General features: G+C 41.9%; 1 protein-coding gene across 3 annotated transcripts in view; it reads left to right on the plus strand.

The window, feature by feature from the left end:
* The window catches only part of slc25a26 (solute carrier family 25 member 26), a 287293-nt gene that overhangs the window by 152119 nt on the left and 119207 nt on the right, over positions 1-15967 (plus strand). Inside the window, exon 7 of one of the 3 annotated variants that reach the window (XM_038810596.1) lies at positions 12558-14140. The exons of the other annotated variants lie outside the window; for them this stretch is intronic. Coding sequence (XP_038666524.1) covers positions 12558-12612 — 55 coding nt within the window. The 3' untranslated portion in view covers positions 12613-14140. Of the gene's footprint in view, positions 1-12557; positions 14141-15967 lie in introns of those variants that run through there. 3 annotated transcript variants of the gene reach the window in all.

The following is a 15967-nucleotide window of genomic DNA, read 5'->3' on the forward strand; positions in this document are numbered from 1 at the left end:
CCGAAGGCGGATCCTGCTGGGATGGAGAGCGGCCACTCCACCCTGTGCCCTGGCGTGGCGAGGGGACCTGTTGGAATACTTGACCCTTGAGAAGGTTCAGTTCGAACTGAGGGGAAGCTCGGAGGGGTTCTACAAGTCATGGGCACTATTTATTATGCACTTTCAAGAACTGGATAACATCGAACATTAGTTGGGGGGGGGAAGGGTGGGGGGGGGTGGGGGCTGTGTATGTTGAAGATGGCTATGGGTAATCCCTGATTCCTTTTTTCTTTCTTTGTCATTTGTTTATGTTAACATGCGGGCTCATGTCTGGGCATGGTGGGAGGATGGGATCGTTGTTACTGTTATGGGGTTTGAGATATTTGTTGTTGGTTATTGATTGTTGTTGGGTGTAAATTCAGGAGAAAAATTGTGAAAAAGGAGAATATAAATATTTTTCAAAAAATTAATTGTCATCTCATCAAGTTGGTAAGATGTGACTTCCCCGCACAAAATCATGTTGCCTTTCACTAACGTCCATTCGCTTCCAAATGTGAATAAATCCTGTCCCTCAGTATCTTCTCCAACAGCTTTCCCACCACTGATGTCAGGCTAACCAGCCTATAATTACCAGGATTATCCCTGCTTCCCTTCTTAAACAAAGGGACAACATTGGCTATTCTCCAATCCTGTGGAATCTCGCTTGTGGTCAAAGATGATGCAAAGATATCTGTTAAGGCCCCAATTATTTCCTCTCTTGTCTCCCACAGTAACCTGGGGTATATCCCATCTGACGCAAGGGACTTGTCTACCTTAATGCATTTTAAGGTATCCAACACTTCCTCCTTCATTATGCTGACATGACCGAGAGTTTCCACACATCCATCCCTAACCTCAACATCCAACCATGTCCCTCTCCTGGGTGAATACTGATGCAAAGTACTCATTAAGGATCTCACCCACTTCCTCTGACTCGACGCATAACTTCCCTCTTTTGTCCTTTAGTGGGTCTACTCTTTCCCTAGCTACCCTCTTGCTCCTTATATATGTATCAAAGGCCTTGGGATTTTCCTTGACCCTGCTTGTCAATGACATTTCATGGCCTCTTTTAGCCCTCCTAACTCCCCGTTTGAGTTTCCCTATATTCTTCAAAAGCCCCGTCTGTTTTTAGTTGCCTAGACCTTATGTATGCTTTTTTCTTTTCGACTCGTAATTTCCCCTGTCATCGTTGGTTCCCTAATCCTGCCATTTCTGTCCTTCATTTTCGCACTAATCAATTGGTCTTTAAAAGACTCCCATATATCAAAAGTGGATTTACCCTCAAACAGCTCCCAATTCTCTGTTTTGCCGAAATCTTTTGTAGTTAGCTTTCCCCCAATTTAGCACCCTCACTCGATGACCACTCTTGTCCTTATCTATAAGTTTTCAAAAACCTACGGAATTATGATCACTATTCCCAAAATGTACCCCTACTGAAACTTTGGGCACCTGGCCTGGCTCATGCCCAAATACTAGGTCCGGAAAGGCCCCCTCCATGGTTGAACTATCAACACAATATTTTAAAAAAACCCTCTTGGACACACCTAACAAATTGCTCTCCATCCGAACCTTTGGCGCTAAGGGAGCCCCAGTCAATATGGGGAAATTAAAATCACCCACCACAACAACCCTGCTATTTTCACATCTTTCCAGAATCTCACTACATGTCGGTTCCTCTGTATCCCACTGGCTGTTGGGAGGCCTAAAAGACAACCCTAACATTGTGATTGCACCCTTCCTATTTGTGAGCTTTACCCATAATGCCTCACTGCAGGATCCCTCCAAGATATCCTCTGTCATCACAGCTGTCATATGTTCCCTAACCAGTAATGCAACTCCCCCACCTTTTCTGCTATCCCCTCTATCTCGTCTAAAACTCAATCTCTCAGAACGTTAAGCTGCCAGTCCTGCCCCTCCTTTACCATGCCTCTGTAATCACAACAATATCATAATTCCCCACATTAATCCAAGGCCTAAGTTCATCAATTTTACCTGTTATATTTGCTTTGAAACAAACATACTCCAAACCTCCACACCCATTGAGATCAGTGACTTCCCTCTGCCTGCTCTTCCTCTTTGCTGTATTTGTCTTAGTCTCAAGCTCTTCCCCAATCTCTATGCTTCTTGGCCTGCTACTCCAGTTCCCGCCCCTACTGCCATACTAGTTTAAACCCTCCCTTCCTTATTTATGGAATGATAATGCATTGGAAGTAGGTCAGATAAGCTTTATTATACCAGAGATGGACAGGTTGTCTTATGAGGAAAGGTTAGACAGGCTAGGCTTGTATCCACTGTAGTTTAGAAGAGTGAAGGGGGACTTGATTGAAACATATAAGATCCTGAGAGGACTTGACAGGGTTGATGTGGAGAGGATGTTTCCTCTTGTGGAAGAATTGACTTGAATGGCGGAGCGGGGCCAAGTGGCCTATTCCTGTTCCTAACTTGTATGTTCGTATATCTGAGCTTATTGCTTTTGTGCTCTTACAGCAATGAGCAGTGTAGAATTTTGTCACATTAGTCTGGGCTGAATTTAAACCTAAATCCTAAAAGTAAAAGGACATTGTATTACCTAGTGTCTAAGCATTCATTTGCACAGTAAACAAATAATGGCAGGAAGGTCGTTTGATGCCAGACACCTTAATAAGCAACTCAATATTGTACTGGATAGATGGTAAGATTGCTCCTGTGGAAGGGTGGGATTGAGTGGCTGAAGGGCCTCGCTGAGTGCAGCCTGTCAGTGAGCTTGCAATGCCTCAAGGATTATTTTCCATTTCAGTCTATTTTTTTGATCATTCGATGCAGGTTTTGTTTGTGCTTTTCAATCTACCTGAAACATATTTATCCTCCTTTTACTCTTACTTTTAATAGTTACTATGATGCAGTGCTGTTTGTTCACAAGATTGTGAAAACAATGTAGAGTTAGAGCTGCCAGATTTGTGAGCAAGTACCCCTTAATTCTTGTGGCATGAAATGCAGGAATGCACTACCGTCACTGCAATTTCTTGCATGATCTAAAGTGTTAATGTACGTTTGATTTTCTGCTGATTATCCAGCCTCTCCATGCTTGTCTGTTCTAAGAACTTGACATCCACAATCAAAGCATGTGCATCTGTGGAGAATTTGAGCCCTGTGGTTTAATTCATTCGAGATACCAGGATTGACTGGCTTTTTCTTAACTTTGTGTACAGTTAAGCATCTTGTTTGAGCCATCTCGCATGCCAGCAGGGTCACTAGTTTTTCATTTAAGTGACAGGTGGGGCTGCATTTTATTGCCAATTCAAGCAGGTGCAGGAATATGCACTCCAGCTTTGGAAAGAGTTCTGAAAGCGCTGTGCAATCCCAAACTCTCTGATGTGTGTACTCATTGCCGTTTGTAAATTAAGTTTCTCTTCTTCTCGGTGCTCAATTTAAAAGTAAAGGAAAAAAGTTTTGAAGAATCTGTGGGAAGATTAGCATGATGATTTATATCAGAATAACCAGTCGCATTCTGTTTAGCTGAGTATTCACTTTTTAAATCTCATTCCTGGCTTACAGCTTGATCTCATTGCTAATCTTTAAACCAATTTGATTGTTTTAATTTGTTCTTTTGAAGTGGATTATATTACCCGAGCAGATTTTATTTTGCTAGTGCAGCATGATGGTGCAGAGTTCAAAACTGGCTTCCCCCATTCAAAATCCCGTATCAACATCCTGAGTTTATCATTGACCGGACTGGACTAGCTATATAAATACTGTGGCTACAAGAACAGGTCAGAGGCTGGGAGTTCTGCAAAGAGTAGTTCTATCCCTTACTCCCCGGAGCCTTTCCACCATCCGTAAGGCACAAACGGGTACGATATAATTGGGATTACGGAGATTGTAAAGTGACCAGGGATGGCAATTAAATGTCCCACGTTATTCAGTATTTAGGAAGGACAGGCAAAAAAGAAAAGGTGGTGGAGTGGCATTGCTGGTTAAAGAGGAAATTAACACAATAATGAGAAAGGATATTAGCTCTGACAATGTGGAGGCTGTATGAATAGAGTTGAGAAATACCAAGGGCAAAAATCACTAGTGGGTGTAATATATAGATGCCCAAACTGCAGTGGTGATGTTGGGAATGGTATTAAACAGGAAATTAGAGATGCATGTGATAAGGGAACATCTGTGACCATGGGTGATTTTAATCTGCACATATATTCGGCAAATCAAATTAGCCACAGTAACGTAGAGGAGGAATTCCTGGAGTGTGTATGGGATGGTTTTCGTGACCAATATGTGGAGGAACCAACTAGAGAGCAGGCCATCTTAGACTGGGTACTGTGTAATGAGAAGGGAATCATTACCAATCTGGCTGTGTGTGACCCTTTGGGGATGAGCGATCATAAAATGATAGACTTTTTTATCAAGATGGAGAGCGAAGTAGTTGATTCAGAGACTAGTGTGCAGAATCTTAATAAAGGAAACTATGAAGCTATGAGGCATTAGTTGGCCTTGATAGATTGGGGAGAGTTACTTGAAGGGATGACAGTGGATAGGCAATGGCAAACATTCAAGGAATGCAAGGAGGATCTGCAACAACTGTTTATACTTGTCTGGCATAAAAGTGAAGGTTTACCAGACTGATTCCGGGGATGACGGGACTGACGGATGAGGAAAGATTGACTAGGTTAGGATTGATTTCGCTGGAGTTCAGATAAATGAGGGGGGATCTCATAGAGACTTACAAAATTCTAGCAGGACTAGATAAGGTGGATACAGGAAGGGTGTGTCCAGAACAGGGGTCACAGTTTGAGGATTCGGGGTAGACCATTTAGGACAGAGATGAGAAGACATTTCTTCACCCAAGAGTGGTGATCATATGGAATTAATTATCACAATGTCTTAGTTGAGGCTAAGACATTGAATACATTCAAGAGATGACTAGATATGACACTTGAGGCGAATGGGATCAAGCTTTATGGGGAGAGAGCAGGTTTAGGCTCCTGAGTTGGGCAATCAGCCATGATCGTGATGAATGGCGGAGCAGGCTCAAAGGGCCGAATAGCCTGCTCCTATCTTCTATGTTTCCATGTCAGGAGTGTGATGGAATTCTCTTCCCTTGCCTGGATGATTGCATCTCAAACTATACTCAGGAAACTAGACACCATCCAGGATAAAACAGCCTGCTTGATTGGTACCCTTTCCACAAACAGGTAGCTGGGCTTGTCATTCTCATTTTCGCTGCCTTGGTCAATGCTGGGTGGTCCATCTGGTTGGATTCCTGTTTGTGTTCTTCGTAGTGGTTGGATAAAACTGAGTGGCTTGCTCGGCCATTTTACAGGGCATTTAAGAGTCAATCACATTGCTGTGACCTGGAGTCACATGTCGGCCAGACCAGGGAATGTTCTCTTTCCTGAAGAACATTTGTGAACCAGATGGATTATAAGACAATCAATTCATAGGTAATTAAATTTAAATTCCACCATCTGCCAGGGTGATTTGACCCTGTATCGCTCCCCACAACTGATTCCTAACTTCTTGCAGGCACGGTTCAGCCAAAACATTTCCAAGTGTCATCTTGGGCGGCTTTGGCGGTGTTTAACGCCGGAATTTTGGGTGAGATCCAGATCAGTATTTACCCACACTTGTCACATTTTTAGGCCTTGAGGAGTTTCTTCCTGATCCAGCCCACACTTAGAAATTCTTTCAGCAGCGGGAAGCTAACCTCGCTGGCGAAGGTGACTCCTCAGAGATCGGGGTGCCATTTTGAAAGGGTGCCCTGATCTCTGTGAGCTTGAGGGTCACCCACATCTCCCACTCAGGCAATATCTCCTGCAGACATGTGGCATTCCCCCCCCTTTTACCCCCCTCCTTTCTCTCTCCCTCCCCTCTCTTCCCCTCCCTCTGTGCAGGTGAGGATAAGCCGTGATGGGGTCGCTGAGGGAGCCCCCCTTTTCATGTTCCCGCTCTGCCCTTTTGGGCCCACCCACTTTCAGGACCTCCTGCCCCCCCCCCCCCCCCCCCCCCCACCCCAACCTTTGAGGCCCCATCAAGCCCCCCTTTCATGATTATGCTCCCCTCAAGCCCCAAACCGTGGCGCTGCCAACCTGGCACCCAGGAATCCTGGCACTTGGGAAGTGCACCAACATCTTGGCAGAGGCAGGTTGATACTGCCAGAGTGCCCAGTTGGCATGTCCTGGGTGCCAGGGGAGTGCCATGGTACGGCCCTGCCCTGTTCCTGACAACCCAGGGGGCTTCAAGACCCCTGAGTGGCCATCATGACTGATCATCGCCAGTTGAGACCTTGCTGATGCGGCCAGTGACTCTCGGATGAATGTAACATCAGCATATTTAAATGAGCCTAATAGCTCATTAAAATATCACTATCTGGATCACGCTCCGCATGGGTGTGATCCAGATGACGCTGGGCGACACGTGTTTAGTGACTCGTGATCGAATCGGCACCCGGCACATAGCCTGATTTTGGCCTCCCGCCAAATAGCTTGTCAGAATAGCTTGTTTTAACAGTCAACCAAATATATCTTCAGATACACCCAACAATCAAAACATCCACTGTGTTGATGTAAGTTCCCTATTTAAAGATCAGTCAGTAATTTTCCTTCCTCACTCTGACATTCTGTAACCAGAGAGCACCGTATGGAGTCATTGTTTGAATTTCACCTAATTTCATCCCTTTGATTTATTCTTGTTACATTACACAATTTTGTTTGGATAAAAATTGGGCTGGTTGTGTGATTAGAGTTAAGTCCAACACATAAAAGTAATATTTTTTCTCCACATGATCTCTCATTTTTTTTGTCTGGTATACATTGGTCTACATTGAAATTCAGCTGCCAATCCTTTGTTTGGTGCAACTCAATCTGAGGCTTGTCCCAGTGAGGTGCTCCCAAAGGCTAACAATTGAAGCAGGACTGGAATTGGTATGGCAATACTGCATGAAGTTGAGGTGGAAGATCAGCCATAATCTTATTGGATTGTGGAGCAGGTGCAAAGATCCAAATGGCCTACTCCAGCTCTTACTTCTCCTGGATAATAATCTTTATTGTCACAAGTAGGCTTACATTAACACTGCAATAAAGTTACTGTGAAAAGCCCCTAGTCGCCACATTCCGGCACCTGTTTGGGTACACAGGAAGAATTCCGAATTCTCAGCTGGTGCGGGAATTGAACCCGCGCTGCTGGCCTTGTTCTGCGTCACAAACCAGCTGTCTAGCCCACTGAGCTAAACCAGCCCCTGTTGTTATGGAAAAAGAATCCCGACCATGGAATGGGAGAAGAATATTTCCAGTCAGTTCTTGAAAATGGTGCTTCTCTGAGACAGATTTTGGTCTGTGATGGCTACGTGCTAATCATTGCATTATGTGTGTTTCCAAAAGATATACTGTATTAAACATCCCATAATGCAATGAAAGAAATATAGAAGTGAAGGGAAACAGCAAGCGAGAAGTAAGGATGGAGGGGGGATGAAAGGTGTCAGTAGTTGAGAAGTAAGACCGAGACAGCCAAAAGTGGAAAGCAATATGGTAAAGAAACAGAAGTTCAAGAAGTGTAACAGAAACACATTTTAAAGAAGTCATATCGACGTAGGGGTGGTGAGGGAAAAAAAAAGACAAATTAAATGGAGGAGGATAAAAGATACAGGTGGGATTTACTGCTAATACTGAGATGTGTCTGAATTTTATTTCTGAAAGTCCCCACTGCCTTTGTCTGCTGAATGAGTTAATTTGAAGTGTATTTGATGCTACACATCTTCCTTCTGTGTCATCTACACATGATATCTTCAACACATTTTGTGGCATGCAAGAAATAACCTCTTAAAAGTTTCCTGACAATATAAACTGGAAGGGATTTTGACTGGCATCCACAAAACTTTGCCAGTCGCTAACCGCTTCTTTTCCTTTTTGCAAAGCCTATTTTTTAACCTATGCCTATTAACTTTCTGCTCATTCATTAGTTACTCCAATATCAATATTGTATATTATAGGAATTGAGATCTTACATTGTAGCAGTAGGTGTTCCAAGATGTTTTGTCTTTTTCATAATGGGTACATGCATCGGAATCCAGGTGTATAACGTTGAATGGATTATAATATAAAATTGCAGGTGTCCTTGTTCTGATTTGAGATTTATTCACCAGGGAGGGATCATTGTGAAGAACAATACTTTTCAAACCTCCAAATCCTCAATATTCATGCCAGCAAATAAGGTTGAGACAAAATAGAACTGAGTTGTTAGGGCATATGACCCAATGGCAACGTGAACACCCAGTGTTTGAAGTTACTTTTTGAAGCAAATCATTGTTAATTGCCTCAACTATAATTAGCTCAAAATGAATACATCGCATTGTAGTGTTAGCAAGCATGTTGGAGTATTATTTGTATATGTATTTGGTTGTAAGGATAAATTGTACCAAATTCACTAATTTAAGAACAGTTGCAATTAGCCTAAGAGAGCATTTTTAGCTTATTGACAATTTTTAGCTTACTGACATTTGAATGTTTGGGTACATTTCCGGAGGTTGAACATGGGACTCTTCTTGGTCTGTCTGCCTCAAGGCCACAATGCAGTTACCAGCTGAGCCATTTGGAGAACTACCTTGCTCCTTATTGTACCTGCCATTTTGTAAGCGTATGCCATCAAAATGACAAGAATCAAAAAGAAATACCAAAATTAAAAGGTTGCAATAAATGAAATGCTGTTCATATAACTATTTACTGTAATTAAGATTAGACTTTTTGACCAGAAACCTTTGACAGCTCTGATTGGTGACAACTTGTTTTGCATAAGTCTGCTCAGTCAACAACAGTTAACAGTATCTGTCACAAGCATGCGCATTTTAAATTTATTTTTTTCCCAATTAAGGGGCAATTTAATATGGCCAATCCACGTACACTGCACATCTTTGGGTTGTGGGGTTGAGACCCACGCAGACATAGGGAGAGATCGAACCTGGGTCCTTGGCGATTTGAGGCAGCAGTGCTAGGCACTGTGCCACCGTGCCACCCATTATAACTTTAATTGAGAAAACAGTAAAACTGCCCCATTTTGGAATGTAAAAGAAATAACTGCACGATTTAAAACCAAGGTCTGTTTCGACTGTCGTAGTGTGAGTAGACTGATAAATACAATATGGCAAGTCGTTACCCATCAGATCTGTCAAAGGCCTTTGGCTCAAAGTTTTCAGTAATCTTAATATCAGTAAATAATAATAATCACATATTGTCACAACTAGGCTTCAATGAAGTTACTGTGAAAAGCCCCGAGCCGCCACATTCCGGCGCCTTGTTCTGCATTACAAGCCAGCTGTTTAGCCCACTGTGCTAAACCATCCCCAAATAGTTATCTGAACAGTTCATAGGTAAGTGTGAAATTGTTCACAGGTCAGAGTAGTTCATGTTTTTTGTCATGAAATGAAAATCACTTATTGTCACAAGTAGGTTTCAAATGAAGTTTCTGTGAAAAGCCCCTAGTCGCCACATTCCGGCGCCTGTTCAGGGAGGCTGGTACGGGACAATGTTTGGGAGTTTTTAAATGTTCTATTTTCATAGAAGTTTCTTTGACCAGGATTGTGAATTTACCTTTCAGTTTCAGTATGTTTTTCATTACCTCCTATCTAGTAGGTTCACAGTCTGCAATTTTTCAATGTTGACAATTTGAAAGGAAAAAAAATGGAAATACATAATGGGAAACAGTGGAATATTCATTTCATTCGTAAGATGAGGAAAATCTGATAAACTCACAAGTGAATTATGACTCTTGCAAGTGAACTAATCTGGCCATTCCACTAACTACATTGTACACATAGACCAGATGTGGGCTTAATTTTACTGAGAATTATTAGAAATGTGGGTAAATTATTAGAAATGTGGGTACTATTGTAAGCAGCTATAAACAAAGAGAAAAACTGACTTAAAGCCTGGACTTTGTTGTTGTAATGAAAGTGTAACTGTCGGTGTGGTGTACACACACGCGCAGTTATATGCCAGATCCAGAAGTTGCTGCCAATGATTCTCCACTCCTCCACATTCTGCGCTGTTGAGTCTTTGCAGATGGAAATATGAGAAATAACTTCCATTTTACACCATTAGTCTCACTGTAAAAACCCTTGAAAAAGTTGTGTCTCATTGAATGACATGTAACTCAGTTTTAAAATGATATGCTAATTCGTAACTACTGTTGCACAACCGCTCTATCCTGATTTTAAAAAAATCTAATTTTATATTTGTGGGGAATCAAACTTTTTCCATGTCAAAAAAAATCATGGGTTTATAGGTTCTACCTTAATGCTCATGTGCATGCCCTAATCTCTGTTCATGCTTTGTAAAATGATTATAAAGTGAATGGTAATCAGTTTTTGTTTCCTGGTTTGATGTTAGTGAGAATTCTTCAATGTGATTGGTTGCTTAGACTGCTTGATGCCATCAATGTTGAATGCCAGATATCCCCTGTAGCTGTTGCAGGAATGAAATTAGCACCTGTGTGATCTGTACCACAGTAATTGCTAGATCTTTAAGCAACTTTCCTACAGGTCACCAGCGAGTGCCATCACTTTATCACTGACTCAGAATCCAGGCGCTGTTAGTCAGCATTTGCAATCCAACTTGCTGTTTCAATCCATACAGCCATTTGTTTGGTTCAGTGAAGATATTTAAACTGCCTTCACGAATGTTTCTGAGTGACCTTGGCTCTCAGACTTAGATGCTAGTCTAGGCTCCTGGCTGTTAGATTTCAAACTTGTCCCTCTGGCTCTTGGGTGTAAACTCCTCTCCCTGGCTGTTAGATGTGAACTGCCTCGCTGCATCTGACGGTGCTGACAACTATATATCATTTGTCTAGGCACCTGCATCTTGTTACTTTTAAAATAGCATCTCATTATGCCTTTTCAGAGCTGGCTTTTTCTGTTGCCTGGCAGATCTCTACCTGTTGCTAGGCAGACCCATGACACCTGTTGCTGGGCAGATCGCATCCCACCCTGCCTTGTTACATTCGTGTTACTAGGCAGATTTCTACCTGTTGCTGGGCAGATCCATGACAATGGACTATGCCAGAAGCAGAGGCTTAAAGTGAGTCCAATAGTGGCTGAAGGGAAAAAAGGCATTATTGGCATGTGATATGTATTAAATAACAACCTACTCTTAAGTGCATGTTCAACAACTTACAAAAATAATGGAATTTTCAATATATTTACAATGGTTGAATTAAAAATATAAAATATTTGTAATCACATTTATGATTAATTTGTTCCTCCTGTGAAGTGTAAATTGAATTATATAATTTGGTGTGTAGTTAAACAACTAATGAAAGGAGGAGGCTCCATGAATATCACCATTTCCAATGATGGCCCCAATTTGACAGCAAGGTTGCTCCGAAAGGTATGGTCCCATGTTATAAATATAGGTGTAGTTGTGCCTAACTGTTCAGGTTCGTAAGTTATGCTGTCAATATCAGTTAGTGCTGATGGTTTGTTTGTAAACCACCTCTCGTTATTAAGGATGGGCAACAAATCTTGGCCTTGATAGCAACGCTCGCACTGCATGAAAAAAATTCTTGTATGCCTTTGGTGTTTTCTTTATCTCCAAGTTTCAAAATAATGTATTATTTTTGCTATAAAAAACAAATTGTACCTTGTAGAAAATAGCACTGTATGCGAATAACCTTACTGTATTTTGCATATTAACACCTTAAATAGTATTCTGTTCAGGGGATTTCGGAAGAACAATAAATGGCTTTAAACTATCTTATTAGCTTCATTCCTCCTACATGGCTTATATCAGTTAGACTTGGTTCTTATAGAAAGACAACTCCGTATTTGCAGCAGAATTAATATATGTGCCATTATATGGTAAAACATTGCTGTCCTTATAAAACTATTTACTCAATTTACAGTGAGCAATATAACAGGAGATCCAACATTATTCGGCACACTATGGAGAATCTAGCAAACGTCAGGGGTGAGTTAGAGAGGGGACCTATGTCTTTCAGCTTTCTATTCTGTACAGCACAATATCACATTTTCAATCCTATGTTAAGTGCCTCTGAAGTCCACCATCATTCTATTCAATTTGCATACCTCACCATTAAGTGCAGCAGCATTAGGCAAGACTTTGCTTAAGCGATTCTTTGTTAGCCCTTGGACTCGAAAGCTACTATGATTTTGGTCAAATAAGAATCCCGTTTTGGGTACATTTCTTGATTTTTGCCAAGGCAGAGTTCAAATTGATTTCTCCCGCATGTAGACCAGTGGTTGAGATTCTGACCAGTGTATCTTGGTAGATCACAGCTTTACATTCTTGGAGCCTTGCCAAAAATTCCAAAAAGTTCAGTGAAACAGTTTGACATGATAAAATAGTGAATAGCAGAACCAGTCAAGCCGTTCATAGTCACAATTGGAAAGCTATTCTCACTTGCCTTCATAAGGGAAAACTTGAGAAGAAGCATTGGGAAACAGCAGTTTTGGAGTTGAAATATTTTGACAAATGTTCATCACCCAAATCTGAGGCTTGCTGTAGATTGCTTTGTGCAAGCATAAATTAAAACAGTACCTGCTTTCTATTTAGACCAAGAATCTCAAAGACGCTACATGGATTGGGAATGAGAGAGGATTTGGATTAAAAAGCCATTCAGCTAACGCCTGCATGGACATCACTGTCACCAAAGTCCATTCCACTGTCTGTTGATTATAATTACCCATGTTGAGCTTGAGTCACAACTTCCAACAAGTGGAATAAAAAGACAATTCTTTCATGGATAATGTGATCATGCAGGAAGCAGCATGTACTAACACGAATTCTGTAGGTCTGGTATAAGGAAAACGTCTGTATGTTTATATTTATTTGTATATTGCTGGACAAATCGCCCCCTTGCTTATCAAGAATCAATCCATTCTTCCTTAAAGATATTCAAAGACTCTGCTTCCACTGCCTTTTCAGGAAGAGGGTTTCAAAGACTCATGACACTGAGCGAAAAATCTTCGCCCCCACCTCCATTTTAAAGGGTCACCCCTACCTTTAAACTGTGTTTTAGATTCTCCCACCAGTTCTAGATTCTCCCATAAGAGGAAACATCCTCACCACATTCACCATGTGAAAACCCCCCATTTCATATGCTGAAATCAGGTTGCCTCTCGTTCTTCTAAACTCTATCGGACACAGGCCCAGTCTCATCAACCCACATTCTGCCTGGAGGCATCGGGCTTCCTCTATGATTGAAGTTGGTCAATTGTTGCACAGCTCCTCCTCCTCTAATGCTGCCCTGCATTTCCTCCGAAGCCAGATACATTATTATCAAAGTGAAATCTGTAACGTTTGATCAAAAAGCAGAGAACAACCACTTTGCTAACTTGGAATGGAGAATGTATGCTGTTGGTCAATACACATAGATATTGACACAGACCAAAGAGAGGAGCAAAACTTCGTTGTTCCTTTCTTCCCGTTGACCGTGGACAACATGAAAGCCGGATGATTGTCCCAATTGTTGCTATCCTGACAGACTATCATTACAAAAAAGCATCAAGTGCACAATAATCTGAAAAAATAACTCGCCCATTGACATCCACACGTCTAAACACACAAGGGAGAAGAAACCCTATGTCATAAATCTTATTATCTAATATATTGGTAATAGAGTGCTGGAATTTCAATTTCATTTTTCTGCTCACTCTCATCTTACCATTTGAATGTGTGACAGATGCAATTAACTGTATCATCAGAGTACAAATTGCAGATCCTACACTGACATTTTATACAAATAACTTTTCCAGTGAATTATTACCTCAGCTTGAAATGTTTATTCAGAGAGTGGGGAAATAAATGCCTTTCAGAAGAAGAAAGCAATTGAAAACCAATTATGCTACCAATTATGACACAAAATGATTAGCCTGTAACAAAGTCAAGATATCTTATTTCTGAGATGAAGTCTGTTTTAATGCAATTACTGCAATTGTTCGGAAATTTGAAATTCACACACAGATGTGTTTACTTCCCTGTAATGTTTTTAAAAATAAATTGACCATTAGATAATAGTGGGTGCAAAATGGTGGAGTATAAATAGTGAGCATGTTTGATTTTTGGACGGTTGTGCAAATAAATAACAAATTACGCTGAATGTACAGTTCAACAGTAAATATTGTGCCTGTAAACTATATTTGATCTGAATGCTGGAACATTTCTGTTATCGTAGAAAAGGTATTCAAATTTCGAATATGATTGGTTGAGCTGGAAGCAAATGAGAAATTTTGAAATAAAAACAGAAAATGCTGGAAATAACCAGCAGCTCTGTCGCCATCAATCAGAAGTAAAGAAACTGGCCAGTTGTTTGGATGGAGCTCCTGTCAGAACTGGTCACTCATTGAAAAGTGAGTCTTTCAGTGGAACTGGACAGAACAAAAGGTGTGTGTGTGTGTATGGACGGGGAAATGTGTGTGTATGTGTGGGGGTGCAGTTGAGTAGAGAGGAGAAAAGGAAGGGAATTCATGCACTGAATGGTCAAACAGGCTTTCTTGAAAAGCTGGAAAGAGTTGGAAATACAGAGATAATCTTACGTTACCAAAACAACATTTACACATCACCTTCAGTGTTACAGTGAAGTGTTTGCTGCTTCACCACAAGTGACGTTGGATTCCATCAAACTTCAGATCCAAAAGTCGGACCCTGCACCTGATGATGAGTCAAGACCCAGCTGCAGATCATCGACCACAGTGCAAACGCTTTAATTTCAGAAGAGCCAAGTACAGGAAGGGCACAGCGGGCACTCTTTGGCAAGGCAGGAAAATGTAGACATTGAAGGTAAAAGCTCGATAGGATTGACTGTCCCTCCGGCGATAATGCAATAAATCTTTTGTGACAAATTTTACCAGCTGCAGCGTGCACTTACGTTGTAATGTTATCATGCACACACCAGGACACAATAACATCAACTGTTTCGTTAGCCCATTAAACCCGGAAAATGTCAGGTTTTGAAGGAGGTATTTTCAGCTGGCAGATCGCACGTCAAATGAATACATAGAACATAGAACAGTACAGCACAGAACAGGCCCTTCGGCCCTCAATGTTGTGCTGAGCCATGATCACCCTACTCAAACCCATGTATCCACCCTATACCCGTAACCCAACAAACCCCCCCCTTAACCTTACTTTTATTAGGACACTACGGGCAATTTAGCATGGCCAATCCACCTAACCCGCACATCTTTGGACTGTGGGAGGAAACCGGAGCACCCGGAGGAAACCCACGCACACAGGGGGAGGACGTTCAGACTCCACACAGACAGTGACCCAGCCGGGAATCGAACCTGGGACCCTGGAGCTGTGAAGCATTTATGCTAACCACCATGCTACCCTGCTGCCCCTGCCCACAGCAGTTAGATTTTCATTTGCTTCCTGTTTCAGCACAAAAGGCACAAAGGAAGAAATGGGCATTAAAAAAAACGAAGATTGACAGTGAAGAGACAATGGAAGAAAAATATTGTGAAGGATACGGGGTTTGAGAGGTGCTGGAAAACTTGGTCAAATACATTGGTTCTGCCAGTAATGGTGGGGTGAAGAAATCATAGAATCATAAAGGTACAGTGCAGAAGGAGGCCATTTGGCCCATCGAGTCTGCACTGGCCCTTGGAAAAAGCACCCTACCCGAGCCCACACCTCCACCCTAACTCCATAACCCAGTAACCCCACCCAACACTAAAGGCAATTTATCATGGCCAATCCACCTAACCTGCACATCTGTGGACTGTGGGAGGAAACTGGACCACCCGGAGGAAACCCACGCACACACGGGGATTACGTGCAGACTCCGCACAGTGACCCAAGCCGGGAGTCGAATCTGGGACCCTGGAGCTGTGAAGCAATTGTGCTAACCACTTTGCTACCATGCTGCCCTGGGAGAGTGCACAGAATTCCAATCAGAGAAATAGTTTTCCAAAGAGGATATAGGGCTGGAAAAAATTGCAGACATGGGTGAATTTTATCAC

This window comes from Scyliorhinus canicula, chromosome 11 (genome assembly GCF_902713615.1).
Source record: "Scyliorhinus canicula chromosome 11, sScyCan1.1, whole genome shotgun sequence".
NCBI classification, from domain to species: domain Eukaryota; kingdom Metazoa; phylum Chordata; class Chondrichthyes; order Carcharhiniformes; family Scyliorhinidae; genus Scyliorhinus; species Scyliorhinus canicula.